This window comes from Curcuma longa, chromosome 6 (assembly GCF_044706935.1).
Source record: "Curcuma longa cultivar G26 ecotype Majalengka, Jawa Barat chromosome 6, ITB_CL_G26_1.1, whole genome shotgun sequence".
NCBI lineage: Eukaryota > Viridiplantae > Streptophyta > Magnoliopsida > Zingiberales > Zingiberaceae > Curcuma > Curcuma longa.
Window position 1 is genome coordinate 9255443 of NC_133866.1, and position 26328 is coordinate 9281770.

The following is a 26328-nucleotide window of genomic DNA, read 5'->3' on the forward strand; positions in this document are numbered from 1 at the left end:
AGACTCCTCAGCATGGCCAGAACCAAGAACGCTAATCCGGTAGTCTCGTCATGATGACGTTACCGTACTAGTGTTGCATCCGTGTCGCACCGCGACGCCACTGCTGAGGAAGATAATGGTGTTTCGTGGCTGGACGTGGAACGGAACAGGAGGCCCCACATCGAGTCACGTCCTGGTTCCATAAATGGAAAAGGCAACTTTCTCGCGACTCCAGCGCAGAAGCTCCTCTTCTTCCTCCTTGATCGATTAGGCTGGGCATGGAGAAGCCGTCGGCGGAGCCGGAATATCTCTCGGGGTTCGGAAACCACTTCGAGTCGGAGGCACTGCCGGGGGCGCTGCCGCGCGGCCAGAACAACCCCCTCAAGTGCCCCTACGGCCTCTACGCCGAACAGATCTCCGGCACCTCTTTCACTGCCCCCCGCAAGCTCAACCAGCGCAGGTGCTCATTGTAGTCCATGATAGCGCGTGCTTTCTTGAGTGGAAAAGGAGGACCAACGCTTGTGCTTGCCTGATCTGATGATTTCATCTCGAATTTTGGCTATTTTAACAATCTTAGATTTGTGTGTTTCTTTTTCAGTGTGGAGACTGATTTGACTGTGTCCTTCTTTATTTTGCTTTCCTGTGCCTTTTTCTGCTTTTGTGCTTCCAATTTCCGTAAATTGCTGCTGGCATAGCTACTCAAGTGTTCTTTCCGAATTTTATATAAGTGCTCGTTTGCTCATATTTCAGTTATCGATCATAGGTATCGGGTAAATTCCGGTGGGGATCTTCTAATAGCTCTGCAATTTGTCATCTGTCATGCTGAACGATCTAAATTTTGATTTGTGCTATTGTTTTTAATCTCTGGACCCTCAGCTGGTTGTATCGTATAAAGCCTTCGGTCACTCATGAACCGTTCCACGCTCGTGTTCCTCGCCATGAACGTCTTGTTAGTGAGTTTAATCAATCAACTAGTTCTGCTACACCAACTCAGCTGCGCTGGAAGCCAATAAACATCCCGGATTCAGGTTCATCAACAGATTTCATTGATGGACTTTATACTGTGTGCGGATCAGGAAGCTCTTTCATTCGGCATGGTTATGCAATTCACATGTATATTCAATTTTCCGTTTTAGTTGATTTGATTTTTTTTATCACTCTTGAATTTCCAGTAGTTTTGAGGACCCATTTTTCATGAATAATGCTTCTTAGAGAAATGTAATATTTTTCTGCTGTCAATCAAATTACAGCTTTTATATGTTGTAGGAGAAAGAGCACTATTTACATGTCCAAGTGACTGATAGAAAGATTAGAAAATATAAAATATATACACTATATATATAAAGCAATGTAACAGCTTGAAATATTACTATTTATGCACAAAAAATAAATGAAACATTCAAGCAATGTGATAGAAGAAAATTATCTAGGGTGAGGGAGGCGATAATCATGTTTTGAGCAGATCACTTTAACCAAAATATATTGCACAACAAACTTCACCTGAAATATGCTGGATCCTGGATGTTTGAAAATTTTAGATAGTTATTCTAAAGTTCATCTGTCTGATTGAACCCAAATATATGATCATGAAAAATGTTGCTATACACTGAAGCTCAACTACACTTTTGTGTATGCTAAGATACTAAATAGTTCTACAATTACACTTTGATGTTTGACTTGACGGTCAATCTAAATGATTGATAAACCAACATACTCTTGCTAACAATGAATTATAAACTCCTCTATGGCCCAGATAACAAAATAGTGAGTTTTTTTTTGTTGCAGTTTTATGTTTTGCCTTTCATCTACCTGATCTATTATTATACTACCTTGAGAAAAATTAACTTTGTTTCATAAACCTTACCTGATGATAGATGTGGCAGAGATGTTATGCAAGTAAAGCAATCATTTTATTCTGCCAGTAGCATATAATAGTTAAGTTGAAATTGCTTCACATGAAGCTGTGGATGCACTGATCTAGAGCATCCTCATTGATTTTCACATAATTTTCATAGTATGAGAGAGAAGAAAAACATGGATATTAGAATTAATCATTTTTGATGTTTTGTTTGCGTGCAGGTATGCTGCTAACAAATCCATGGATGGTTGTGCCTTATGCAATGCTGATGGTGATTTTTTAATAGTTCCACAGAAGGGAAGTAAGCATCATCCGTTTACTCTATGACTAGGTTACTTCTGTGTGGTTTCACTTCTAGAACCAATATTGGAAACTTAAGAAATTTCTCCAAAATGAAATCACTGCCATTGCTTAAGCAAAGGGCATGTTCTTCTATCTCATATGCTATAATTTTCTAGTTGAGAATCTGTATGTATAAATAAATGGTAAGTTGGTAACGACTTAATTTCTTGAGCTTTTCCTTTTGCAGTTTGATAAAGGTCTTCCTATAGTTTAATCTCAATGAGCTTTAACTGTTTTCTCATTGTTTGATTAGTTAAGTGAGGATGTGAAAATCGTATGCTATTTTTTATTATCTTGACTGAAAATGCAATTCTGTTATTTGAACTGTTGGATAATTTTTTTCCAAGTGATATAGCTAGTTAAACATTTGTATCTCACTTTGCATCTTGAAGTTAGTCTTAGCAATGTGAAGCTGGAAAGTTCCAACTACTCAGCATTAGTTACATAACTATACAACTTTGTTCAGGCCACTATCACACTTAATATTTAGACTAACCATTTATCCTTTATATTGCTACAAGAAAAATCATATGGCATCTCCTTCTATGTCCTGTAAATAACTGATAAATTAATTTAAGTTGGAAGCCGTAATGCATCTTGAACACTGAATTTGATCATTAGGTACTTAGAGAACTTGTAGATTTTTGCTTGTTATGTTGCCTGTTGATTTGGGCTTCTTCTTATATTTTGGGAATTTGGAAGATTTACAATTTGCCCTTATTTTAAGCAACAATATGTATTCACATGTATCATCATCAAGAACTGGTTTGTGCTTGATTAGTTGTCATTTGTCTCATCCTTCTTAAGACCTTTCTTTTTTTGGCAAACCCAGGGTTGTCAATAACAACCGAGTGTGGGAAGTTGCAAGTTTCTCCTGGAGAAATGGTTGTGCTTCCTCAAGGGTTTCGTTTTTCTGTAAACTTGCCTGATGGTCCATCAAGGGGCTATGTTGCTGAAATTTTTGGTGCACATTTTCAACTTCCTGATCTTGGCCCTATTGGTATGAGCTTCAGTATCCTGTCATTTAAGACATTTAATCAAATTATATTCAGAATATTTTTGCAATGTACGCATATTTGTCGCATAGGGGCTAACGGTCTGGCTGCTGCAAGAGATTTCCTTGTTCCGACTGCTTGGTTTGAAGAAAATTACCGGCCAGGGTATACAATTGTGCAAAAGTTTGGTGGAGAGCTTTTCACTGCAAAACAAGATTTTTCTCCATTTAATGTGGTTGCTTGGCATGGAAATTATGTACCATATAAGGTACTTCTTGTTAGTCAAATATGTGACTGGTAATTTCAGCTCAAGTTAGATGTACACAACTCAAAATATGTGACTGGTACTTCTTGGCTTCACGCTATTGACTTGGTTTCTAATGTCTCTAGATGCTACATAGATGCTACATAAATGCTACAATAGTTTAGTTTCAATTGGTCCAATAAATATATAGGAAGTACCATACAAGGTATCTCTTGTTAGTCTGGTAATTTCAGCTAAAGTTAGACCTACACAATTATTCAAAATTCAGTCACTAGAACAATATGCTTCACGCAGTTGATTCGGTTTCTAACATCTCTGGACTCCAGGTAAATGCTACAATAGTTTGGTTTCAATTGGTCCAATAAATATATAAGAAGTACCATACAAGGTACTTTTTGTTAGTCAAATACAATTACCCAAAATTGTATTTGAGGTAAATACGATTTTAGCTAAAGTTAGACAAACACAATGACTGAAACATTAGGCTTCACACTATTGGCGTGATTACTAATGTCTCTAGACACCAGGTAAATTCTTCAATAGTTTGGTTTCAATTGGTTCGATAAATGTACTGCAGATCAATCTTGAGTACGATACTTTCATTGCCTGTGACTCTGGTCAGACCAAATATATATAGGAAGTTCTAGAGCAGAATTGGTTTATGCCTGTGGTTGCTTCACAAGTATATAGGAAATTTAACATTAGTTTGCATTTGTTACAGTAACTGATTGATGGACACTAATACTCAAAATTCTTCTCGGGCATGCAATCACTGAAACAATAGGCTTCAGACTATTGACGCAATTACTAATGTCTCTAGACTCCAGATAAAGCTACAATAGTTTAGTTTCAATTGGTTCAATAAATGTACTGCAGATTACCCTTGGGTACGATTCTTTCATTGCCTGTGATTCACACCAAATATATAAATAGAAAGTTCTAGAGCAGCATTTGTTCGTGCCTGTGGTCGCTTCACGAGTATATAAGAAATTCAACATTAGTTTGCATTTGTTACAGTAAATGATTGTTGTTTGCTGAATTTGGGTGGAGCTGATTCTATCCAAAATAACTAATCTAGAAGGGGGCACCCTTATAACTATAGACAAAGTGGCATTATAGGCGTGGAGCATCCTAACTTCAACATATCCCCTCATGTCCATCGTGACTCAAAGTATGGGTCTATCTCTCATTCCATGAAGAATTCAAGTGGAGCTCATTTCATCAAAATGACTCGTCTCTTAAGAGGGGAACACCCTTTTAATATATAAACACAGTGGATCACCACACTTGTACACGTGGGAATAATAGCTATCTCTGTTTCTTATGCTTCAGTTCTGCAGTTAAGGATTTCTCATATAGCTTATCAATGGTTTTTGATCTACTTTTGTGTGGTCATAATAGCAGTTAAAATGATTCCATCACGAGTTCTAATATTTTTTTTTTGGTGTGTGTGTTTCAGTATGATTTGAGTAAGTTCTGCCCATTTAATACTGTTTTATGTGATCATGGGGATCCTTCTGTAAACACAGGTATTTGATTCAAGCTTTCATTTTTAAGCAAGTTTTTTATTCTGGACGATAACAATTTTGAGGTGACTCTATGCTTTTCTTATGTGTTGCAGTGCTAACAGCACCATCAGATAAACCAGGTGTTGCATTACTTGACTTTGTAATTTTCCCACCGCGGTGGTTAGTTGCTGAGCATACTTTTCGTCCTCCATATTATCACAGAAATTGTATGAGTGAATTTATGGGTTTAATTTATGGTGTGTATGAGGTATATACATGATTGCATTCCGATTCCATCTTTATGAATCTAATTTCATTTCATATTAAGATTGACCAACTCTCAATTACAGGCTAAAGCTGATGGGTTTCTTCCTGGGGGTGCCAGTCTCCATAGCTGTATGACACCTCATGGACCCGATACTACAACCTATGAGGTACTATCTAAGATCCAATTTACAATTGCGTTAAATGATTGCAATAGCTGCATAATGGACTGCACAATGTTCTCCATTTCATTGTTTAGGCAACTATTGCCTGTGGTGACAATAGTGAGCCATTTCGGATAGGGGGTACCTTGGCTTTCATGTTCGAGTCATACCTCATACCTCGCGTTTGCCCTTGGGCACTCGAGTCACCTGACCTGGATAAAAACTACTACCAGTGTTGGATTGGATTGAGGCCACACTTCTCACCTCACAACGGAGTAGAACAAAATGGGAGTCTTGCTATTTCTGCCACTGGAAGAGTTCCTTCTGAAGATGGTGAAACTGTATGACAGAATTTGTAAACTTGGAAGAGTTCCTTCTGAAGATGTGCTAAGAAAACATGGTTAAATTTGTAAACTTGTGCATAATAAATAATCTAAAAATGCTGAAAATAAAAGAAAAAGATCGTCAGAAGCCATGTATCATTGGCATAGGCAATCTTAAATAAGTTCTCAGTAAATATTTAAGATTTTAGAATAAAACTCTTTGAGTTAATTTCATTGCATTAGAATCATTAATTCTTGCTGTAATGCTATCTGAATCATACTGACTATATGCAGATGATCTTTGGGGAATGATCAAAATGCTCCTTAAGGTATAATGATTTTTTATAATATTTTTGAGATTTTATTAACTATTTTGATAACAAAGTAAAAAAAATGAGGAATATTTTCCTCTCCTGGCGATCATCAATTTAATTGCTTGTCTATATTGTTACTGATTTGCTAGTAATCCCATTGATCAGTTGGTGATATTTTTCCCCTTTGGATGGCTTCCTTGTCTTATGACACTTGAAGAAACAATCAATTGTTACTTAGGGATACATGATTCTGTGGATCTAGGAATGGCTCCTCGTTTGGGTGCGATCCAATTTTCTAACACTGAACTAGTCGACAAGATGAGGCATTAAAGGATTCGTGACTCCCTTTCTATGGACCTCTATGGCTATGGCTTCCCCATCCTCCTTGATAGTGGCCACCATAGGTTTCAACGAGTCAACCCGACCTCGACTCAACACAGCTTTGATTGTGCTTGGCATAATCCAACTTGGTTCATGTTGTGCTTGGATTTTTACATGACTAGTGCAAAGCACGACACAGTATCATTTAGCATGCCCAACGGACCGAACACACAATCCAATTTCATAATTTTTTTACTATAAAATTAAATCCCTATCCCTAACATAGTTTCAAAATATACTAAATAAACCTTAACCATTTAATTTTTTAGAATAATTTTGGTTTGTTTATTATTATTGAATTTGCACTTGATATATTATTTTGAGCATGGTCTAGGGTAGCTATGTCAGTTTCATATCAGGTTTGGGTTGTCACCAACTTGGGTCGTGCCTGACATGATTGGCATAGAGTTATTGTAGGTTCGGTATGTCTGAAATCATAAGAACAAAGCAGTGAGAACCACTCATTATCCATTTGAAACTATTAGACAATGAGGGAATGGGTGCGTCTCCAAATATCTCAGTCTTTATTGGTTCATGATCTATTGGTTCATGCTCGGAACGAAGTTTGGAAGGAAGTGAAGAGAGGGATGGATAAATAAAAAGAGAGAATTTGAATTTCTTATTTGGGATGGAATGAATTAAAGAAGAAAATGGGCGAGAAGGTTAAGTTTTACCTTTGCATATTTATAAATCATTATAATTTTTTATACTCGGATTTGAAATGTAATAGGGAAGAGAAAAAAATTTATTTTATTTTTATTTTTTTAAAATATTAATTTTTAAATTAACTCATCTGTTTATGTATCTCATATTTGCATTGTCACTCTTCATGCAACGTGCGCAGTCACCATCTAATGTCTAACCGCTCGCACTTCATGATGTTGTCGGTCCTCGTCATAAATCTCTTCGAGGATAAAATTAAGAGGATAGAAATAAGTAATCATAATCTTTTTCTTCTCCTCTTTTAAGGACATAATTTATCTAAAGAGCATGCGTTGTCTATTTTAAGATCTTCTATATCATAGTTTCTACATGTAATATTGATAAAATTTTATAATTTCTCATTCGTCCTTTACATGCGTTATCTTTTTTAAGAAGTAAAAGTATTTTTGTAACTTTATATATTTAAACTTCATTCATTTTTTTTCCTCCCAAATAAGATAATACATGTTACATACATTAATGAATCTTCAATCCCTTCCAAATAAAAAAACATGAATATTTTATTTCCCCTCCCTTTCCCTTCCTTCCCCTTCCTTTTTCTTCCGTTAATGAAATCTCTCTTATCCCATCCAAACAGAGCCTAAGTTGAGCATCTAATTAGTACAACGTGAAGCAACTCTCTCATATGAAATAAAACCATCCATCATAAGTAAAAAATTATAAAAGACAATCGATGCACGAAGTTCTTAGGGTGTGTTTGATTCTAGTTATCATATATAACCCGGTTATGTGATTACCTGGTAATCACGTAAGAAGTTTTTAGGGTGTGTTTGATTCAAGTTATCATATATAACCTTAGTTATGTGATAATCAAGTTATCACATAATTAAAATTTTGAAGTATAAAATATAACTTAGGGAGCATTTGGTTGAGAGTTATCTTTATAATCTTGGTTATCTATCAAAGGATGATAACCTTGTTTGATTCAGATTATCAAAGATTCCCGAGTAATGCAACATTATTGTCATGTCAACAAAATGGATTATAACCCCGGAATCTCATTACCTTGTTAGGGTAAGGTTTTTCACAATTTGAAGGGAATAAAACATAATCAATTTAATATTTACTATATTACTTTTAATTTAATTTATTTTTAGAATAAATTAAATTAATGATATTAATATTAATAATATTAGTGATAATATATTAAAAATTAAATATAATTTATTTATATTTTTTAAATTTAAAATAAATTTATAAATTTATAATAAAATAATTTATTAAAATAATTATTTTAATAAAATAATTTTTAAATTAATAAATATAATTCATTAATGTTATTTTTTAAAATTTAAAATAAATTTTTATATATTTTAATAAAATAATTTATTAAAATAATTGTTTTAATAAATTATTTTATTAAATTAATAAATATAATTTATTAATTTTATTTTAATAAAATAATTTATTAAATTAATAAATATAATTTATTTAATCGAATTGGACTTTAAATCTCTAAATCAAAAAAATCAAAATGCACCATGCACCATGGTCGCTTCAGATGTTGGAACTTCTCTATTAGATCCTCAGCATCGGATACGATTGTGCAAGTGGCACGGGCAACTCGATCGTGTTCCCTAGACCTCCTAGGTGAATAAAGCAACAAAGTTCACTATTGTATATTTTATCATTATTGAAAAGTTGATTAATTTAGTTGAAAATTAAATTAATTAATATTTTATTAGTTCAATTTATTCAATTTTTATTAGAAAATTTTATCGATTTGATTAATTTAAAAAAAATTAATTTATTCGATTTTGATTAAATTGGTTCAGTTGATTTAATTCTAAATCGATTACTAAGCCCTATATGCGATATATTTGGTGCATTTTTATTTTATATACCATAGATAAAGTTGTTTAAAATTATTATTTGTGTAATCAACCTCTAGGATTTCGATGTTTGACAATATATCCAAGTCTAATCAATTTGACCAAGAATTAATCCAAACAAGACCTGATATTTGAATATGAGCTACGTCTAGTCAAGTCAAGGTTGACTAAGTGACTAGCAAAAAGTCTAGTCAGACCAAATATGTTATCGAATGACTAGCAAAGGAAGTTCTAACTGAAAGTTAGGCAAGTGTGAGCAGTCTATGAAAACTGGAAATTAGACAAAGGTACGAGTCCAAGTGTGTCAAGGTGATTAGAAAAGGTATAACTGAAAATTAGACAAAGGTATGTCCAAGCAGGTCAAGGGTGACTCGATGATTGACAAAGAAAAATCTTAGAGAGTAAGCCTTAGGTGGTGAGAAGTCTTGGAGGGACTCCAAACATGAAGCATAGTAAGTTAGACTTACAAGGTAAGACTAGTAGGTCAGACGAATTACAGAAGTAGGCTAGGTAGTTTGTTTATTGTTATATACTTGTCTTGTAGGAACCTGTAGTTGGAAGTAAGATTGAGGAAACATATAAAGGTAAACCAGGCGCAGCCAGACCAAGTCCAAAGTGAACTGAACTTGGAATCGATAAACCGATCCCAAGGATAAATAGACCAATAAAGGCAAGGATCGGTAGATCGATAAGCTTGATAATGACGCGATCACAGATCGTGATGAACTTGATGGTAGGGATCAAGTTTGCCCATGATCGATATACTGATAAAGCGGATCGGTAGACCGATCCAGGTCTATAAAAACAAGCCTCAAAACATAGACAAACACCAATCTTCCTACTATTCATACTCTATGCTCGAAAAATAAACAACGAGATGTTGCTAGTGCAACTAAGAAAGCTCCAAAAGGAGTGCACTGCCTTCAAGATTTTCAAATTGGCTCGTAACATTTGAATGAATGAAAAAAATATAAATGATCGAGAATCACTCCTGTCTCAACCACACTGATCCTACATAAAGTTCATGTATTTTTTAAAGTACATGATGAATTATTTAAAAAATAAAATTGTAAAGTACATAATAGATAATAGAATATAAAGTACATTATAAATTTATTTAAAAAATATAAAGTTCAGCTAAATTTAGCAACTAGCCCTCAATTAATTCATGTTGATCTAGTGCATTGGACACTGACTTGATACTTGCAAATCAAAATTTATTTCTGATGCGGTAGAAATTTACCATCTCATTTGAGTTTTGCTGTCAAAGCTTTTCATATTACTAAAGAGATTTTGTTCGGTGACACGGCTGACTCGGTAAGGAAAAATAAATGTAGAGGACATCCGCCCTTATATCTTAATGAGTTATCCACCGTTGTATCTTAACGATAGAATGGAGAAAGATTTATCATTTTTTTAATGATGAAAGAAAGAGAGATTTAGAGAGAGCCTCCTCTCCTTCGCAGATCAGTACATATCTAAATATTTATAAGTGCGATAGGAGCAAGACATCTTTCATTTATCTAATATGAAATTCCTAACTCCATCCTTACATATACACAAGGACGGAGTCACATAATTTACTCGGGCTTTAGCTCAGAGACCGATGATGACCGACAATGTTGAAAAGAAGGCTACATGAACGGAAAAAAGAAAAATGTGAGAAAGCAGTGTTGGGATCGGCTAGGTGCGTTGCGCGTGTTTATGCGTTTCAAAAACGAATACAGCGGAAGCAAAACAAGTAATAAACTAATTATTACAACACACACATCGCACGCATGCAAGATACAACAGATTGCACAGATAATAGCAATTTAAAATTTTCAGAATAACCATTATTCTAGGTATACCTGTTGTATGACTCTGAGCGGAAAGGGCATGAACCGTTGAGTTGCTCTATCGGTGATCCACGCCAAGTTTGTCGGGACAGCTTCTTAAGCACGAGTCGCCGTTGCTGGTTGCGGTACTAGCCGTTAATCAGCAACGGTCGATACAGAAGAATACCCTAAAATCGGAAACGCGCAACAACACACGTTGCTTTCGTTTCCGGGGTTTTCTAACGATCGCCGGTAAACTAATTTACGGAGATCTTCTCAAAGGCACAAATCCGGAGTCTTTCCGGTAACGATGGAAACTTCCGAAATCAGGATTCCGGCAGCAATGCTCTTCCTCCTTGCAGCAACTTCACCAAGGTTTGTCTTGGCCGGCAGCAGCAAGCAACAGCAAAAGGACGCCTGCAGCAAGCACCAGCAGAAAACCGGCAGCAAGCTCCAACAAGTTCGGCGGCAGCAAACTCCAACAGTGGGCCGACGGCAGCAAGCTCAGCTGAGGGCCGGCGGCAGCAACCCCAATCCAATGGATCGGGCAGAGGAGCAACAAGGAAGAAGAAAGGAGAGCTAGAAGAAAAAGGGGCGGCGGTAAAAGAAGCAATCGAATCACCTTCTTGACCGCCGGCACCCTCCTCCTTTTAAAGAGGATGAACCTCAATCCCTAGCGTTGATCCTTCCTTCTTCACCGCCGAATCAAAGGCACAATCCGAGATCTCTTTCCTTCTTTGCACAAGAGCCAGCCGAGAGAAGGAAGACAAGCTTCCTTGTTTGCTCAAGATCCGGCCACAAGGGGATTTCTTTCCCTTCTTTGCAGCTGGCGTCGGGCAAGGAGGCGCACTGTGCAGCCGCGTGAGGGAGGAGGAGGGTGAACCGGATTTAGCATGAACCATATTTTAGGGTTTTTCCAATTGAACCGGGTTCAATGCTTTAAAGGGTTTATTTGGTTTGGTTCAACTTGGTTCACAACCAAAACCTTAATTGAATGACCAAATGAACTCCGATTTAACCCAAACAAGTTTCGTTTGTTTCGTCTTCTCAAGACGAAGCCTGTCATGCCTTCCGTTTTGCCAAAATGCTTTCCAACATGAACCAAACCAAGTTGGTTCAATCTTTGGTTCAAAATCGATTTGTCTGGTTCACCAACCAGATCATTTCCGATTTTGGTTAATCCATCTTCATAAGATAGAATCCATCATTTGCCTTTGTCCGGTCTAACCGGATTTCTTCTGTTTTGAGAATCTAATTATCAAACTCATTTTAAGTCCTTTCAAACTTGTAATGCGTGTGACCCAATAGGTTTCCGGTTATGTTGGCCGTCCGAAATTAACTCCTAATTTCGGATCGATCATGAGTGGCACCTAGTAGTACATCATGATCCCCAATTGACCGGAAAATCAATAACTGATTTCAGAACAATTTCTAAACCCTTCAGCAGCTTTACTGAAACGTGCCTCGTTCCTTTCACCGTCTTATACCCGCTTGGTTCAGGACATGGTCTGTGTGTGTCAGTCCCCACTAGGCTGACTATGTCACACCTAGCCCAAGCTTACTTCCTTGTTCTGAGGATTCGAGTTACTCGTACACGTGTTCAAGAATACGTGTTGCTTTGGCCAAAGACTTTCAGTAACAATCCAAACAAGCGGCCGTAGGGTATACGTCTCTTTTTATAAAGAGCGGTGAATCCTCTGTGGGCTATTCAAACACCTTCGGGCACTTCAACTCATACCCAATCATCTCGGGTCCACACCTCCTTGGAGATGCTTACTTAAGATGTTAAAGTATAAGCTTCCGCGACCAAGGTGACTTGAATACCGCAAGTCTGAGGAAACTCGCACTTAAGCTGCACTGAGAACTTCATTGACATAAAAGGAAACCACATGAAGTCTCATGGCAGGTCACTCCAATGAACTAGTTACCTTTAACTAGCATCCACGTTTAACTCTCAACATCCAATGTCTCCAGCTAGTGAGAGCTACTGCTTGGTAAACCAAGGAGTATAAACGTGCTAGTCTCAACAGAATTGATGACGTCCGTGTTTATCAATTCATCGACTAGGGAAAGTTTCAATACTTTCATAATTACACATGTAGAGAAACTCACAGTTTGTGATCGTATCACAAATTCTCTCATGCTATGAAATGTATTGTGGACATTCAGTGAACAAGTCTAAGATCCAATCAAACATATAAAATATGCACTTAAACAGTGAATTTATTCAATACAAATTATAATCATAAGGCGATTGCCTTAGACAGACAACACCTCCCAAATATGAACACATGGTCTCACGGAGAACATCTATCACACAGGAATTTATTCAATTACTGTGGAACTCAGTAGAGAATTTCATTTTGTAAACCACATAATTTTTATATTTTTTATTTCTCTCAAAATTATGTACTATTTCTCTTGAAATTGTCATATATAATAAAGAAAAAAGAATTAACAAGAAACAAACAAAAGGTTGCCGACTTATTCTATAGCTATTTTATTATTTCATGAATTTTTATGGATTAAATAATTTTATATTTGATTGAGAAAGGTACTTGAAATAATTGAAATATCAATTTCAATGAAATTGATATTTCTTTTAACCATCTTTCTTAATCAACTTTTATTTTTGAAATCATAATTAACTTTTAGTTCACTACTACGTTTATATATGAAATTTCCTAGCTATATATATACAAGTTAATTAAGAGTACAACAGGAATAGAATAGAATATTATTTATTTTTATTTTGTACTTTTTAAATTTTTATTAATAGTTTTTCATAAAAACTATATTTTGAATGGACAGCAAATTTCAAATAAATAATATTTCAAATGAGTAGGTGGCTAGCTAGGGCGCATTGTGATCATCAAAAGTCGAATGGATATATCAGAGCATCAATAAGCTAAGTCAGACAAACAACAAAGTTAAATTGATGAGTCAGATCGATATTAATCAATCTAAGAAATTATTTAGAATAGAATGGATAAACTCGTTGAATATATATAATCATCATGCATGTTTTCATATATATTATAATAATTTTACCAACATATATATTATAATATGACTTATAGACAACCATATAATTAGTTAGGCATAAGAAATAAATTATCATCAAATTAATCAACTTTCAAAGTGCGACGTTGCTTTCATAAACTGAGCTTTCCTCCTCCTTTTTTTCCCCTCAAAACTTGTGATCGATAACGCTAGTTTTTATTGCACGGCCGGCAGGAGAGCTATTACAATATATAAATATATATATATATATATCAGAAATGGCGACAAGCCAGGTGATGTGAAGTGCTTACTGGTGAAGCTACGTGGTGTTGTTCCCTCTGCATCACCATCCAACTGAATGATCAGTTGAACACCCATTGAACAAGTTCTAGTGTTGGCGGATGAAATGGTTGCATCGCAGCTGATTAATAAATCTTATCGATTCACACTTACAATGTATTTGTTAGAATTTTTTGTCCCGGAGCAATGGTGCAGCAGTAGGACATCCGGATTGTGATTTCCGTAGGACCGAGCCGATCACTCCCAGAGATGTGACTACTGGGATTATCATTTTTTTTGTAAGAATTTTTCATCCCCGGGGCAATGGTGCAACTACTGGATTGTGACCGTATTTACGGCGTATTTGCAAGAATTTTATTTCAAATGGGGAACGCAATCAAAGAATGTTGGGCATCTGGATTGACCGCCGTATGCGCTTCCTGATTTACCCTGGTGGTCGGTGGGAAACTTCCGTGGGACCAGGCCGGGCACTCCCAGGGATTGAGTCCATGAGACTGACTGGGATTTATCATTTTTTTTTTAAAGAATTTTTCTCTAAATGGGGAGCGTAATCAAAGGATGCTGGGCATCTAGGCTGACCGCTACCTGCACTTCTCGATTTACCTTGGTGGCCGGTGGGAAACTTCCGTGGGACCGGATCGATCATCCCCAGAGATAGTCAATAGGGCTAACTGGGATTTATCATTTTTGTAAACGAGTCAAATTTATTTAATAAATTAATCGAGTCAAAAATCAAATGAACCAAGATATATTGTTCAAGTTTAATTTAACTTAGTGTTTTTTTTTTAGTTTGAACTTGGTTTGAATTTAACTTGAGTTGGGTCTGTTTAGATGATATTATATTAAACTCTCAATTTAAATGATTAATTATTAAATTTGATAATATAAATTTATATATTTATTTTAATTTTTTATATTCATTTATCATATTGATAAAAATTTATCGATAAATATGATTCATAAATTTTATTCATGAATGTTATTCGTCATTCATAATTTCTATTTATAAATATTAATAAATTAAACATATATATATATATATATTTTCAAATTTATTCATACTTATTATATAATTAATTTATAAGTATTAAATAAATATAAATAAATTATCATCAAATCAAATCAAATCAAATATCAAACTTGCTCATCAATATTTCATTAGCTTACAATGCATCCCAATTAAGGGGCCTCTGCCCACTCAACCATTCAATGCCTATTTTATGTAGCAAGGGGAGTGGTAGGGTGGTAGCCTCCACCAACCTTGACCCTCCCCTCCCAATGTCGTGTTGATCAGAGCTTCTTCTTCTGTTTTTTTTCCTTTAAAAAAAAGAAAAATAATTGAATTGTGACGTGGAATTATATTGATTTCAGATCACTCTATCACATGGATGCATCAGTATCATTGGGACCTTGGAATTGGATAATGAGATGATTCATTCCTTCCTATGCTTGTCCCTTTTTAAATTTTTTAAATATGAATTGTGCATCATTTTCCCTTGTTTGATATCTAATGGAGAGACCCTCATGCTGTTCCAGTCGATCGAGTGCAATGTATGCTTCGTTGTCTTCCAAACATGCTTTGTATTTTCTAAGCCTCGCCTCCTTTTTTTCTGGAAAACATTATTAATTAATTAAGATAGCTAGATTCCTCTTCTCGTCGTCATGATCGTTATCGCAAAAAAGCAAGAGGAAATGGAGTAGTTGTCGGAGAAGGAATACTTCGAATCCACTCCTCCCTCTCATAATGGAAGAACATGATACATTTAGGTTCAACGAACAAGCTAGCCTTCAATATTATAAATGTTTAGTGCCTAATAAGAGTTCAAAATTTATTTGTGCTTTTTGATTTATTTTAATGATCGATAAAAAAAAATTTATAAAATTGAATCAAAATTATTTTAAGAGTTGGATAATAAGTGTTAGATATCTAAATTAATAGATTTGATACAATACGTGACTCCCCTCCGCTACCCCGTGCGCGACTTCTCTAACCCACGTTCACTGTCGTCGGGATTGCATCACTGTCCGGCCATCACCAGCCGCTGGACCGGGCCCGATCAACGCGCCACTCATCGGCACGTCGAACAGCGTCGGTCCGACGGCCGGCGGTGGCTGGACGCCGGTCGGACGTCGGCGAATTTGGCCGGAAAAATCGGCAGTTTCTCCGGCCAAATCACGGCCGGAGATCGGCTGAGGAAGGACCGCCGGCCGCCGACGGTCCTTCCTCGGCCGATCTTCGATCGTGATTTGGCCGGATTCCGACCGCGATTCGGCCATTTCTCCGGCGCGCCCATTGCCGCCGCAATTCCGACCGAAATTCGACACCGGTCGACGCGCCGACGAGTGGCGCGTCGATCGGGTCCGGTCCGACGGCCGACGGTGGCCGGACGGCGCGGCGAGGGTGGCCGAAAGCGGCGGGGGTCAGAGAAGAAACACTGTGCATTCCCAAATTGGACGGTCCAGCTTCACGCGCGATCGCGTGATGAACGGTCAGATTCAAGTCGCGCACGGTCGCGCATTTCTCCGTCGCGTATTATATCAAACCTCTCTAAATTAAATATGGAATTGAATAGATTTTTCTGAAAAAAATAAATTAATGACGAGAATGTGACTTTAATTTTTGCCAAACAATTTATATTCGATGTGAGCTGGGGCAAGAAATAATAAAAGGGAAAGAAAAACCTTTATTTATTTATTTTTACTTATTTATATGCTCGTTTCGTTACCACTTACCAAACCCTCTGCTGTTTCTTCTCTCCTTCCTCTGCTCTTCTTCCTCTCTCGCTCTCACCATGACAGCTTCTTCTCCGTCAGAGTGTCGGAGTAAAACGGCGGACGCCGGCCGAAAAGACCAACGGCCGACCAAGTGGCGGACCGCGGCGCAGCAACGGGTCTACGGGCGCCGCCTCCTCGACGCCCTCCGCGCCACCGCCGGAGGCGGAGCGCGCGCCGTCAAGGCTGCTGCTGACTCGGCCCTGGCCCTCACCGCCCGCGGCCAGTCCCGCTGGAGTCGGTCCATCCTCCTCCTCCGCCGCCGCCGCCGCCGCAACCGCCTCAAGTTCCTCCCAATCAAGGACAAGACACGCAGCGTCCGCGGGCGGACGAGGCCGGCGTCTTCGCCGAGGGGGAGGGACCGGCTGCGGTTGCTACGGAGGCTGGTGCCCGGGTGCCGGAAGCTTTCGGCGCCCAGTGTCCTGGAGGAGGCCGCCGACTACGTGGCGGCGCTGGAGATGCAAGTGAAGGCCATGAGGGCGCTGGCGGATGCGTTCTCAGGGGCGCGAGCGGCCGCCGCCGCCGAGGCGCAAAGAGGCGCCTGATTGGGGGAATTTCTTGTACCATGATTTGTTAAGCTGTTCATCTGAATTCGATCTCAAAACTGTATTAGGATGAGACATGTACTGATAATAGCGAAGATGATGTACACCAGGAAACTGATTGATTTAATTTTATTGCAAGGCATTTGATCAGATTCTTTCTTCCTGATGGCAAATTTATCATACAGTTCTTCTGTTCACTCCACGTTAAAGAATACATGTTGTATTCAAATTGGTGGCATTGGTGGAACATATGTTGCATGTTTTCCAAATGGATAGATAATCAAAGTCTATTTTAACAACAACAAAAAATTTATGTGAATTTCAAGGGGACTATTTATGTGTTCTTGAGTTGAAACCAAATATCTCTGAGATTTCCATTAAAGAAACTCCTCGATGACCTATTCAAGTAGTAGGTGTTTGTTCCATCTAATGCAGTTCCTTTCAAATTGATTAAAGCTTTTGTTGTTGAGGCGTGACGACTTTAAAACTTCTGGACGATACACTTTTGAATCCCAAACCTTTCTTCTTCTTGCTGTTAAGACGATTATGCATGGGATCCTCAATGATAGAACCTTTTGGATCTTCGTGGTGAAAGAAGAGTGAAGGAACTCTCCTCTTCTTTAAATCAAAGGTTGTGAACATAGTGGGTGCAGTGTGAACTTTGATTGCTTTCGAGGCCTTGCCAGCTTTATATTTATTTTAGTTTTTTTTTATAATCTAAATATCTAACTTTTGGAATGGATTAATTTTATCTTATGAAAATTTATCACCCATCATTAAGATAAATTCAAAGGCACAGATGAATCTTGAAGAATTAACCAACATCATGAGTGATTCAGTATGACAGTGCAATTTATTTATAAATGAGCTAAATAATTGTTGGAATTGATTTGTTCTTGAAGCTTTCTCTACTGTAAATGTAAAAATTCATAAAATCTTAAATCATCCTCTTCGGAAAAGAAAGGTTAATGTGTTTTAAAGATATAAAGGTGCACTTTAGTAAATTGTCCAGTATCAATTTTATTATAATTATACTCTTTAACTTTCTTAATTATTTCTCATATTAATATAAAAGAATTTATCCTGATGAGTCAAATTTGTTATTTCAATAAATAAGTAGGGAAATATATTCAGGTTTTGTTTTACTGTATTTTAATAATTTGTATTTTTCATATATCAGAACCAAACGTAACAAAAAAATACCACAGCAAATATATAGAATTGCATTCAAATGGCAGACACGTACCTTTGGGAAAATAGTAGCAACTTTTGTGTATCTCATATAAAAATGTCTGACAATAAAAATCTTGAATAACCATCGATGTTTCATCCAAAACACAGAACATGTACATGCAATTACCTAAAAATTTCCTTTACATAAGAATCCGTGGCATAGGTAAACACCGTGTGAGCAAGATTCATCCCGTGAGATTCATCATTAGCATGTAAACTTCCTTAGCAATCATTTACTACAGTAGGGCAAACTACCAAAGTGTACAAAAGGCTTACGATTCAATTTTCGTGTTGAGGATTAAACGATTTGGACGGCGTCATCCGACAGCCACTCACTGGTTCTGCTAGTTAAAGCAGGCCTCATCATGACAATGGCAGACTCATTTGCTCCAGCCCTCAGCGCAGCCCTGCCAGCTTCGAGAAACCTTGCAACTGCATCCTCGGCGTATTTGTTTGCTTCACCGACAGTCATGCCCTTGCCAATGTCCGGATAGGTGTTGAGCACATGATCGCCATTAAGCTGAGAAGCAAGTTGGATCAACTCCACCTGAAATTCTGACAGAATTTTATCTTCCCTAGCACTGAAAGGCCTGAGCAGTTCGACTTCAGGGAGTTTCTCTGAGAGAAAAACAATTGGAGATTAGCCGAATCAAAACTAAACAAGTAGCAAATCAAGCATGTAATTCCATTCTACTAAATCCGTTGTACTTAGGCTTGATAGCTGAGATGATGAATTTTAGCTGTCTTCCCTTGTACGTGGTGGCATTTTCATGTATATATATAGCTTTGGTTGCTGTAATGGAATTTATATTCCTGAAACAGTGCCAAACTAAATTCTTCCATAGTGCACAGAATACATTTGTGTGTTTCACATTGAGCATTTCCTCTCCATAGCTAATAGCTACCACTAAGATTGTAGCCAAAATTCAAACTGACAAAGAGAATCCTCATCAGTCTGCTACTGATGAAACAAGCAGAATGCCTCATTCTAATATTAAGAACACTTCATATAAGAGTATCAAAGTTCATGAAAGGTAAACTATCACGTTTGCTTCTCCTGCAACTGTTGGTGCTTGTAATTCATAAACATACAACTTGTACAGAAGGATACCTGGACAATCAGTTCGTGGTGCCTTGAGGTTGAAGTAGCCTTCAAAAGTCCCAGCCCAAGCATCCCTCTTTGTGAGATAATTGGAGTTCAGATTGAATAGTTTCTTTACAGTTGCAGGGATGGAAGAGTGCTCAAACTGTGAATCTGGATAAGGCCCTTCAGGTTTGTGGATCACTGCATGGAAAAATTGTAGTACTTTGTAAAGGCACCACAAGTAACAGGAGTGGACAGGGGGTAATTTATGAAACAGGTGCACTTCTCATGTCCATTAGGATAATAGTTATTTACAGGATAAGCACAGAAAAACTGAATTCAATCAAACAATGAAATGGACCAAAATGTTGCATTTACACACCCGTGAAAACATGTAAACTAAAAATATGCAGATTACAAAAATGAGATCAGCAAACATAAAAAAGTTCTAACCACATATTCTTAAAAGAACTACTATTCAAAAAGAAAACCCTGCCTCTCTAAACATATGATATCTCACAACATTCAAATGCACCACATCTCCTAAACTCCAAAATGCTACACCTTAAGATAACTTTTTATATACCAAAATTCTAATCGTCATATGTCTGCTATAAACCCTCAAACAAGGTTTCCAGCAATTGAACCCATGCTAGGTCTGTTGAGAGTAAAGGTCCACTCCAAGAGGCTCGGCCATGTTTGCCTTTGCCCAAAACCAAGCCAACACCCAACAGAGCTTCCTTTTCTGCTAGTTCTAAATTTGATGTTATCATCCATCATATGTCTTCATTTATCTGATTGTAAAAGAGATAATACTAAAATAATGTCTTTGGTACCAATAGATCCCATAATTAGAAGTTTGATGCCTTTGATGTTTGCTTGTATAAAACACATCAAAATGCAAAATTACCACATGATAATTGATGAAACAACAAGGTAAATGATTGATCTCAAACCAATTACAACTAACGTAATTACCAGGGTTCATACTTCTTTCAACTCCTAAGAGGATCAGTGGGTATGGATGGATCATAGCAAGAGTAAAGCCACCACTAGGTGCTGTGAGAAACCCAATAGGATTCAAGCTCACTTTAAATCTAGAAATCATAATCCACTTATCCTCACAGGATTTAGCTGAAAATTTTCATGGATGTTCTGTTTACCATGAATATGCATACCCAAACGAGTCTTTCCCCACAAACTTTCTACAAAGCCATATACATCACCAAGGAATGAAATTATCTGGCTGGAAGATCAACCACCTCAGATATGTCAAAACAAGGTCCTCTCTGATGTGCACATCAAATCAAATTCACACAATTTGGATGAAGCTTTAAGTTGCTCGAGACCCTCCTGAGTCCACAGCTGATATCAAGTTGGGTTCTACATGTTGCTTCTTTCATTGATGCAAAATAACCATGTATATTTAGGAAAGCTAACAAATCAGTTAAATTTTATGATAGGCATTTTTAGCTTCAATAACTCATGATGGTCAATCACATGCCTGGATTTAAGCTCGGGGTGTCTAGGTTGTTGCAATCTACAATCTATTTATGTAGTTTATATATTTTTTTGAGATGTTTTTTCTTTTTTCTTATCTTTTTTGTTATTTTTTGCAAGTTTTCTATGTCAAGACCTGAAGTAGTTTGTACATCGAAGAGAATATGCAGTACAGAGGCTTGTAAACACTCTAGGGAAGGTAGACAATTGATGCATCAGAACCGTGAGGTCATCTGTAAAATACTATGCACATACTATTCTAGTCTATAGCATATAGAATCAAAACACACGTATAAATGACCAGTGAGCATGGTTTGAATGCCACAATCATCATATTTATCTAAATCAATTTGCAAAGAATTAAAAATTCTGTAAAGAGGTGACTTACCAGTTCTCTTTTTGATCCAAGGGGAAATGAGGATAGTAGGAACCCTAACCCCCAACCTATCGAACTTGAAATAGAAGGGGTCGGGGCCAATGATGCCGTCCGGATTGGGCACTCCTGTGACAGGAGTAGGCACATGGTCGTAGAACCCACCATGTTCATCGTAGGTGATGAGCAGGGCCGTCTCATTCCACTGCGGGCTCGCTCGAAGGGTCTCATATATCTCCTTTACAAGCCTCTGTCCTCTGCCGACGTCGTGGGAGGGGTGGTCGTCGTTGGCCGGGGAGAGCTTTACGTCGAAGTAGTGCTGCTCGATGACGACGTAATTGGGCAGGCGGCCCAGCTTAGCGTGTTGCTTGAAGGCGAGTTTGTAGCTGTGGAATTTGGTAAGGTGTTTGAGCTTGCGCAGGCTCTTGTAGAAAAGCACGGCGGGAATGTTCTGGTAGTAGACGCCAAAGCTGAGCCCTTCCTCGTCAAGGGAATCGAAGATGGTCTTCTGAGGGAAGCCATGGATGAGGTCCCGGCGCACGTTGCTGGTGGCACCGTGGGATGTGGCGGAGTGGATGTAGAAGCGGTTGGGCTGGGTAGAGGCCGGGACGGAGGCGAACCACTTATCGAACACGGCAAAGTCCTCCGCTAGGCTGGAGAAGACAGGAACCGACTCAGGGGCGAAACCGCGCATGACGGTACCGGCCATGCCCTCGCCCATGCTCTCAGCCTGCTGGGCGAACCCGTTCATCGGGGCAGGCGACGCCGAGGTGTCCTCGGACCCAAAGATCTGCTCGCGGATGGCCTGGAAGGAGTGGCCCAGGATCAGAGTCGACGTAGGCGGCGCCGTCGGAGACAAAGACCTCAGGAGACGAAGGGTCGGATGCGTTGACGAGGTTCGACTCGCGGCCAGTGAGGCCGTCGATGTCGTCCCGGCCGCCCTTGGAGCGGAGCCAGCCGAGCATGTGATCGAACGATCGATTCTCCATCACGATCACCACGACGGTCTTGATCGGCCCCTTGATCTCGTGCTTGGCGGGCCTCTTCTTCCTCCAGCCGACCGATCTATCTGCCCCGATGCAATGGGAGGAGGCGAACAGGTAGAGGAAGAAGAGGGCGACGGCGAGGAAGCGCCGCCGACGCGACGGCGGAGCCCCTAGATCCATTTTGCCAACCCAAGGGCGGAGCGGGGGAGAGAAACGGGACGACGCGAGGGCGGTGGGTGTGCGTCGACGCCAAATAAAAAGACAGCCGGAGACGACACGGCACGCTGGCGGACAAGAGCGAACGAGAATAATAGTAATGAACTAATGATGAAACAGGCGCCACGTCACTATCTTTATCTTGTACTCTTTGCCCTTTGTCTTTGAAGTAAATGAACACTTGAATCATGCGTTACGCTACGCCGCCCGGCGTTGAATGGGTCGTCCACGAGAGTATTCAACTGTAAACGCTGACGAAGCCATGAAAGCGGCGCATCCTGAATAAAGACAGAGCCGAAGTTGAAAGTGATTCGCTAATTGATGAAGAAAACTCCAAATATATCCCGGTGGACATGGATCTCAGAATTCGGAAAATAAGAGGATGTAGCATCTTTGAATTCCTTGCCTTTCGACGTTAAAAAACAAAGATGGATTGCACAACTCTGCAAAACGAAGGCTCTTTCCAGGAAACTGTTGGGGTGGTTGAAGTTCCTAGCATGGAATAACAAGTCAGTAACTTTGAACATAATTCTTGAATGGAACAATATAAAAAGACACCTCAAAACAAAACATAATGAAGTGACAGTAGAAGCGAAGGAAATATGAGTAATGATAGGTATCATGAAAATTGTAGCATGACACACTCAATGCAAGTGGGTCCCATTGACATGCAGTGGGACCCACATCCATGCATTAAGTGTGTCATGCTATAATTTTTCATGCTATCTATTATTACTAAGGAAATATACACCGAATATGGTTCGAAAATGTAATTATAAATAATAGAGATTTAATTATAGTTTTATGCTAATAAAAAATATTAGAAATGTAACACAAACAAAAAGCTTAAGTTTTAAAAGTCTTCTCTCGTAGGACAGTAAATCTTTTCAAGTGCTTAAGTTGGGAATATTTCGGATATTGAGGAATATTTAGATTTAGAATGTAAAATAGATTTAGTATTAATCTAATTAGATTAGTGTATTTACTAATTTGTTTTTGATTTTTTTTAAAGTTTATTTTGGTTAAGTTCAACAAAATGGTAATCCTTTAATATTGATTTTTTTAAATAAATTCTTCACATAGTTATTCCTTGTGTTGTATTAATTTTGTCTAAATTTTTTATATTAATTTGGAGATCCATATTGGCAATATATCAATTAGGTAAGTGATGTGGCAAATCCTACCACCTCCATATGGTAATTGGGGGTCAATAACCGTGCTGACCTGACGGGCAAAGTCAACTAGATAAAATATGGTCTAAGAAATTGAACCTAGTTCAAGTGATGTTCAGGTCCGATTGAGCTCACTCTACCTACTCATCCCAAGTGATAGAATTTGGCTTGGATACAAGTCAGCCAATAAATTTTGACACTATTTTTATCTTGGTATCTTGACACCATCTCTGTCTCAGCCTTAGATTTCGGCACCCTTACTATCTCGGCCTCGAATCTCTACATCATCTCTGTTTTGATCTCAGATCTCAGTACCCTCACTATCTCAATCTCAGATCTTGACAGTATCTTTGTCTCAGCCTCGGATCCCGAAACCATCTCTGTCTCGGTCTTAGATCCTGAAACCATCTCTGTCTCAGCCTCAAGTCTCGGCACCCTCATTGTCTCACCCTCGGATCTCGACACCATCTTTGTCTCGGTCTCGGATCTTGGCACTCTCACTATATCAGCCTTAGATCTCGACATTATCTCTGTCTCAACCTTGGATCTCAGCACCATCTCTGTATTGGCCTTAGATCCCGGAACCATTTGGTACCATCACTATCTCAACCTCATATTTTGGCACTATCTCTGTCTCGGCCTCGAATCTTGACATCTTACTGTCTTAGTCTTGGATGTCGACACCATTTCTATCTTAGCCTCGGATCTCGACACCATTTCTATCTCAACCTTGGATCCCGACATCATCTTTATCTCAGCCTCAAGTCTCGACACCTCTCAATGTCTTTGTTGGGTTGCAAGGGTGCAAATATAGTCCCACATCTACAATACATGGAAAAGATCATGAGTTTAAAAGGATAAAAAATATCTCCATTGGTATAAGACCTTTTGGGTTGAGCCCAAAAATAAAGTCATGAGGGCTTAGGCCCAAAGTGGATAATATCATGTCATTGTCCTAGTTAGGCAAGAACTCCTAGTAAGTCGGATCAGAAAGTCCTAATTGCGGCTAAGTAGGAAGTCCTGAATCGAGGGGCAGGAAGTCCTGGTGAGTCGAAGATTCTGACATCAAATGGAGGCTTTCCGTTTGAGGGGGGCCTATGGTCCTTTGTTTGAGGGGGAAACATAGTCTCATATCTAAAATACATGGAAAAGATCATGAGTTTAAAAGGATGAAAAGTATTTCCATTGGTATGAGGTCTTTTGGATTGAGCTCAAGAACAAAGCCATGAGGGCTTAGACCCAAAGTGGACAATATCATGCCATTGTGGAGATATTTTGATTCCATCGGTACTAACAATCTTGGCCTCGGATTTCGACATCATCTTTGTCTCGACCTTAGATCTCGGCATCCTCACTGTCTCGGTCTTAGATGGCGACATCATCACCCTCACTGTCTCAATTTTGGATCTCAATACCATCTCTATCTCGATCTTCAGATCCTGGTACTATCTCAGCCTTAGGTCTTGACACCCTTAATGTCTCGACTCCAATCGCCACCACTGTCTATTATCAAGGCCACTTAACATTGATGATCACTTACTTATACCTCTTCGGACTGAACCGACACTCTACAGAACCCATTGAGAACACATACGGACAACGACTATGAATATTCCAAAACATGGGACACCATGTGAATTATGAAACAATTTTGTAGTTATCAAGTCTGAACCTCTTTATGCCATCTATTAGACACGTGACGTTCACCTAGCGGAAACGCTACCAATTAATGGTTGTGGGATCTGGTTCCTTGCTAGCTTGCATGGGAATGATGAAAAGGAAGGTATGTCCAATGTGCAGATTTTCTTTTGACAACTATATAAACCCTATAGGGTAAACAGAAAAGGCTCTCTCTCACTTTTTCACGGGTACTCTACTAAACTCCCTCTCTGGTTTTCTTCTTTTTCTTCTTCCTGCTTTGGACACGAGGAGCAAAACTAACTTGAGCAAGTGGCCTGTCGAGATCCTTCTCGGTGCCATTCTAATTCTCCGTTGAAGTATTTTTTAGACCTTTTTATCCTCCTCATAATTACTGATCTTCGGAGGGTGTGCACATATCAGATTATTAGTTGACTGGTAGTTTGACCATTCATAATATTTGACCCAAATAGTAAAATGATGAATTTATAATTAAATTTAGATTTCTTCATCCACTGTTCTTATACTCTGCTGATGCATCAAAACACTGTAACAACAATTATTTGCAATCAAAGAGAAAGACAAGATACTTTCCGTTTGAGTTCATAAGGATAAACCAACTATATAATATTGATGAGAAAAACACTAAATGGCGAGTTGACATTGCACATAACGCCATTTTCTAATCACTTGATAAGCTTTCTGAGACTCTATCTCAAACCCTAAATGGCCTACAGTTTA

The 26328-nt window shown here is 38.4% G+C and overlaps 3 protein-coding genes across 4 annotated transcripts; 2 read left to right on the forward strand and 1 right to left on the reverse strand.

The window, feature by feature from the left end:
- The first annotated feature begins 228 nt into the window (after positions 1 to 228).
- Positions 229 to 5815, forward strand: LOC141831000 (homogentisate 1,2-dioxygenase). 2 transcript variants are annotated; one of them, XM_074718449.1, is made up of 9 exons: positions 229 to 439; positions 856 to 1092; positions 2059 to 2138; positions 3012 to 3179; positions 3267 to 3442; positions 4899 to 4968; positions 5061 to 5215; positions 5298 to 5381; positions 5471 to 5815. In XM_074718449.1, the coding sequence occupies exons 1-9, from the start codon at positions 258 to 260 to the stop codon at positions 5720 to 5722; spliced, it is 1404 nt and encodes a 467-aa protein (XP_074574550.1). In that variant the 5' UTR covers positions 229 to 257; the 3' UTR covers positions 5723 to 5815. The 2 variants fall into 2 exon arrangements, with proteins under 2 accessions (XP_074574550.1, XP_074574552.1); XM_074718451.1 differs by having other exon boundaries at positions 5514 to 5815.
- An 11005-nt stretch (positions 5816 to 16820) lies between these two features.
- Positions 16821 to 17512, forward strand: LOC141831195 (transcription factor bHLH149-like). The gene has a single exon (XM_074718608.1). The coding sequence runs from the start codon at positions 16861 to 16863 to the stop codon at positions 17383 to 17385; it is 525 nt and encodes a 174-aa protein (XP_074574709.1). The 5' UTR covers positions 16821 to 16860; the 3' UTR covers positions 17386 to 17512.
- Positions 17513 to 18666: 1154 nt separating this feature from the next.
- Positions 18667 to 22814, reverse strand: LOC141830677 (non-specific phospholipase C1-like). Its single transcript, XM_074718097.1, is given in 4 exon segments — positions 18667 to 19236; positions 19730 to 19903; positions 21591 to 22395; positions 22397 to 22814. Coding segments are annotated over 4 exon segments (1644 nt in total). The 5' UTR covers positions 22742 to 22814; the 3' UTR covers positions 18667 to 18916.
- Positions 22815 to 26328: the final 3514 nt, after the last annotated feature.

Coding starts and splice junctions, on each gene's coding strand:
- LOC141831195 (XM_074718608.1), top strand. CDS start 16,861: ATGACAGCTTCTTCTCCGTCAGAGTGTCGGAGTAAAACGGCGGACGCC.
- LOC141831000 (XM_074718449.1), top strand. CDS start 258: ATGGAGAAGCCGTCGGCGGAGCCGGAATATCTCTCGGGGTTCGGAAAC. Junction 440..855: donor CGCAAGCTCAACCAGCGCAG/GTGCTCATTGTA, acceptor CTGGACCCTCAG/CTGGTTGTATCGTATAAAGC. Junction 3,180..3,266: donor TCCTGATCTTGGCCCTATTG/GTATGAGCTTCA, acceptor TTTGTCGCATAG/GGGCTAACGGTCTGGCTGCT.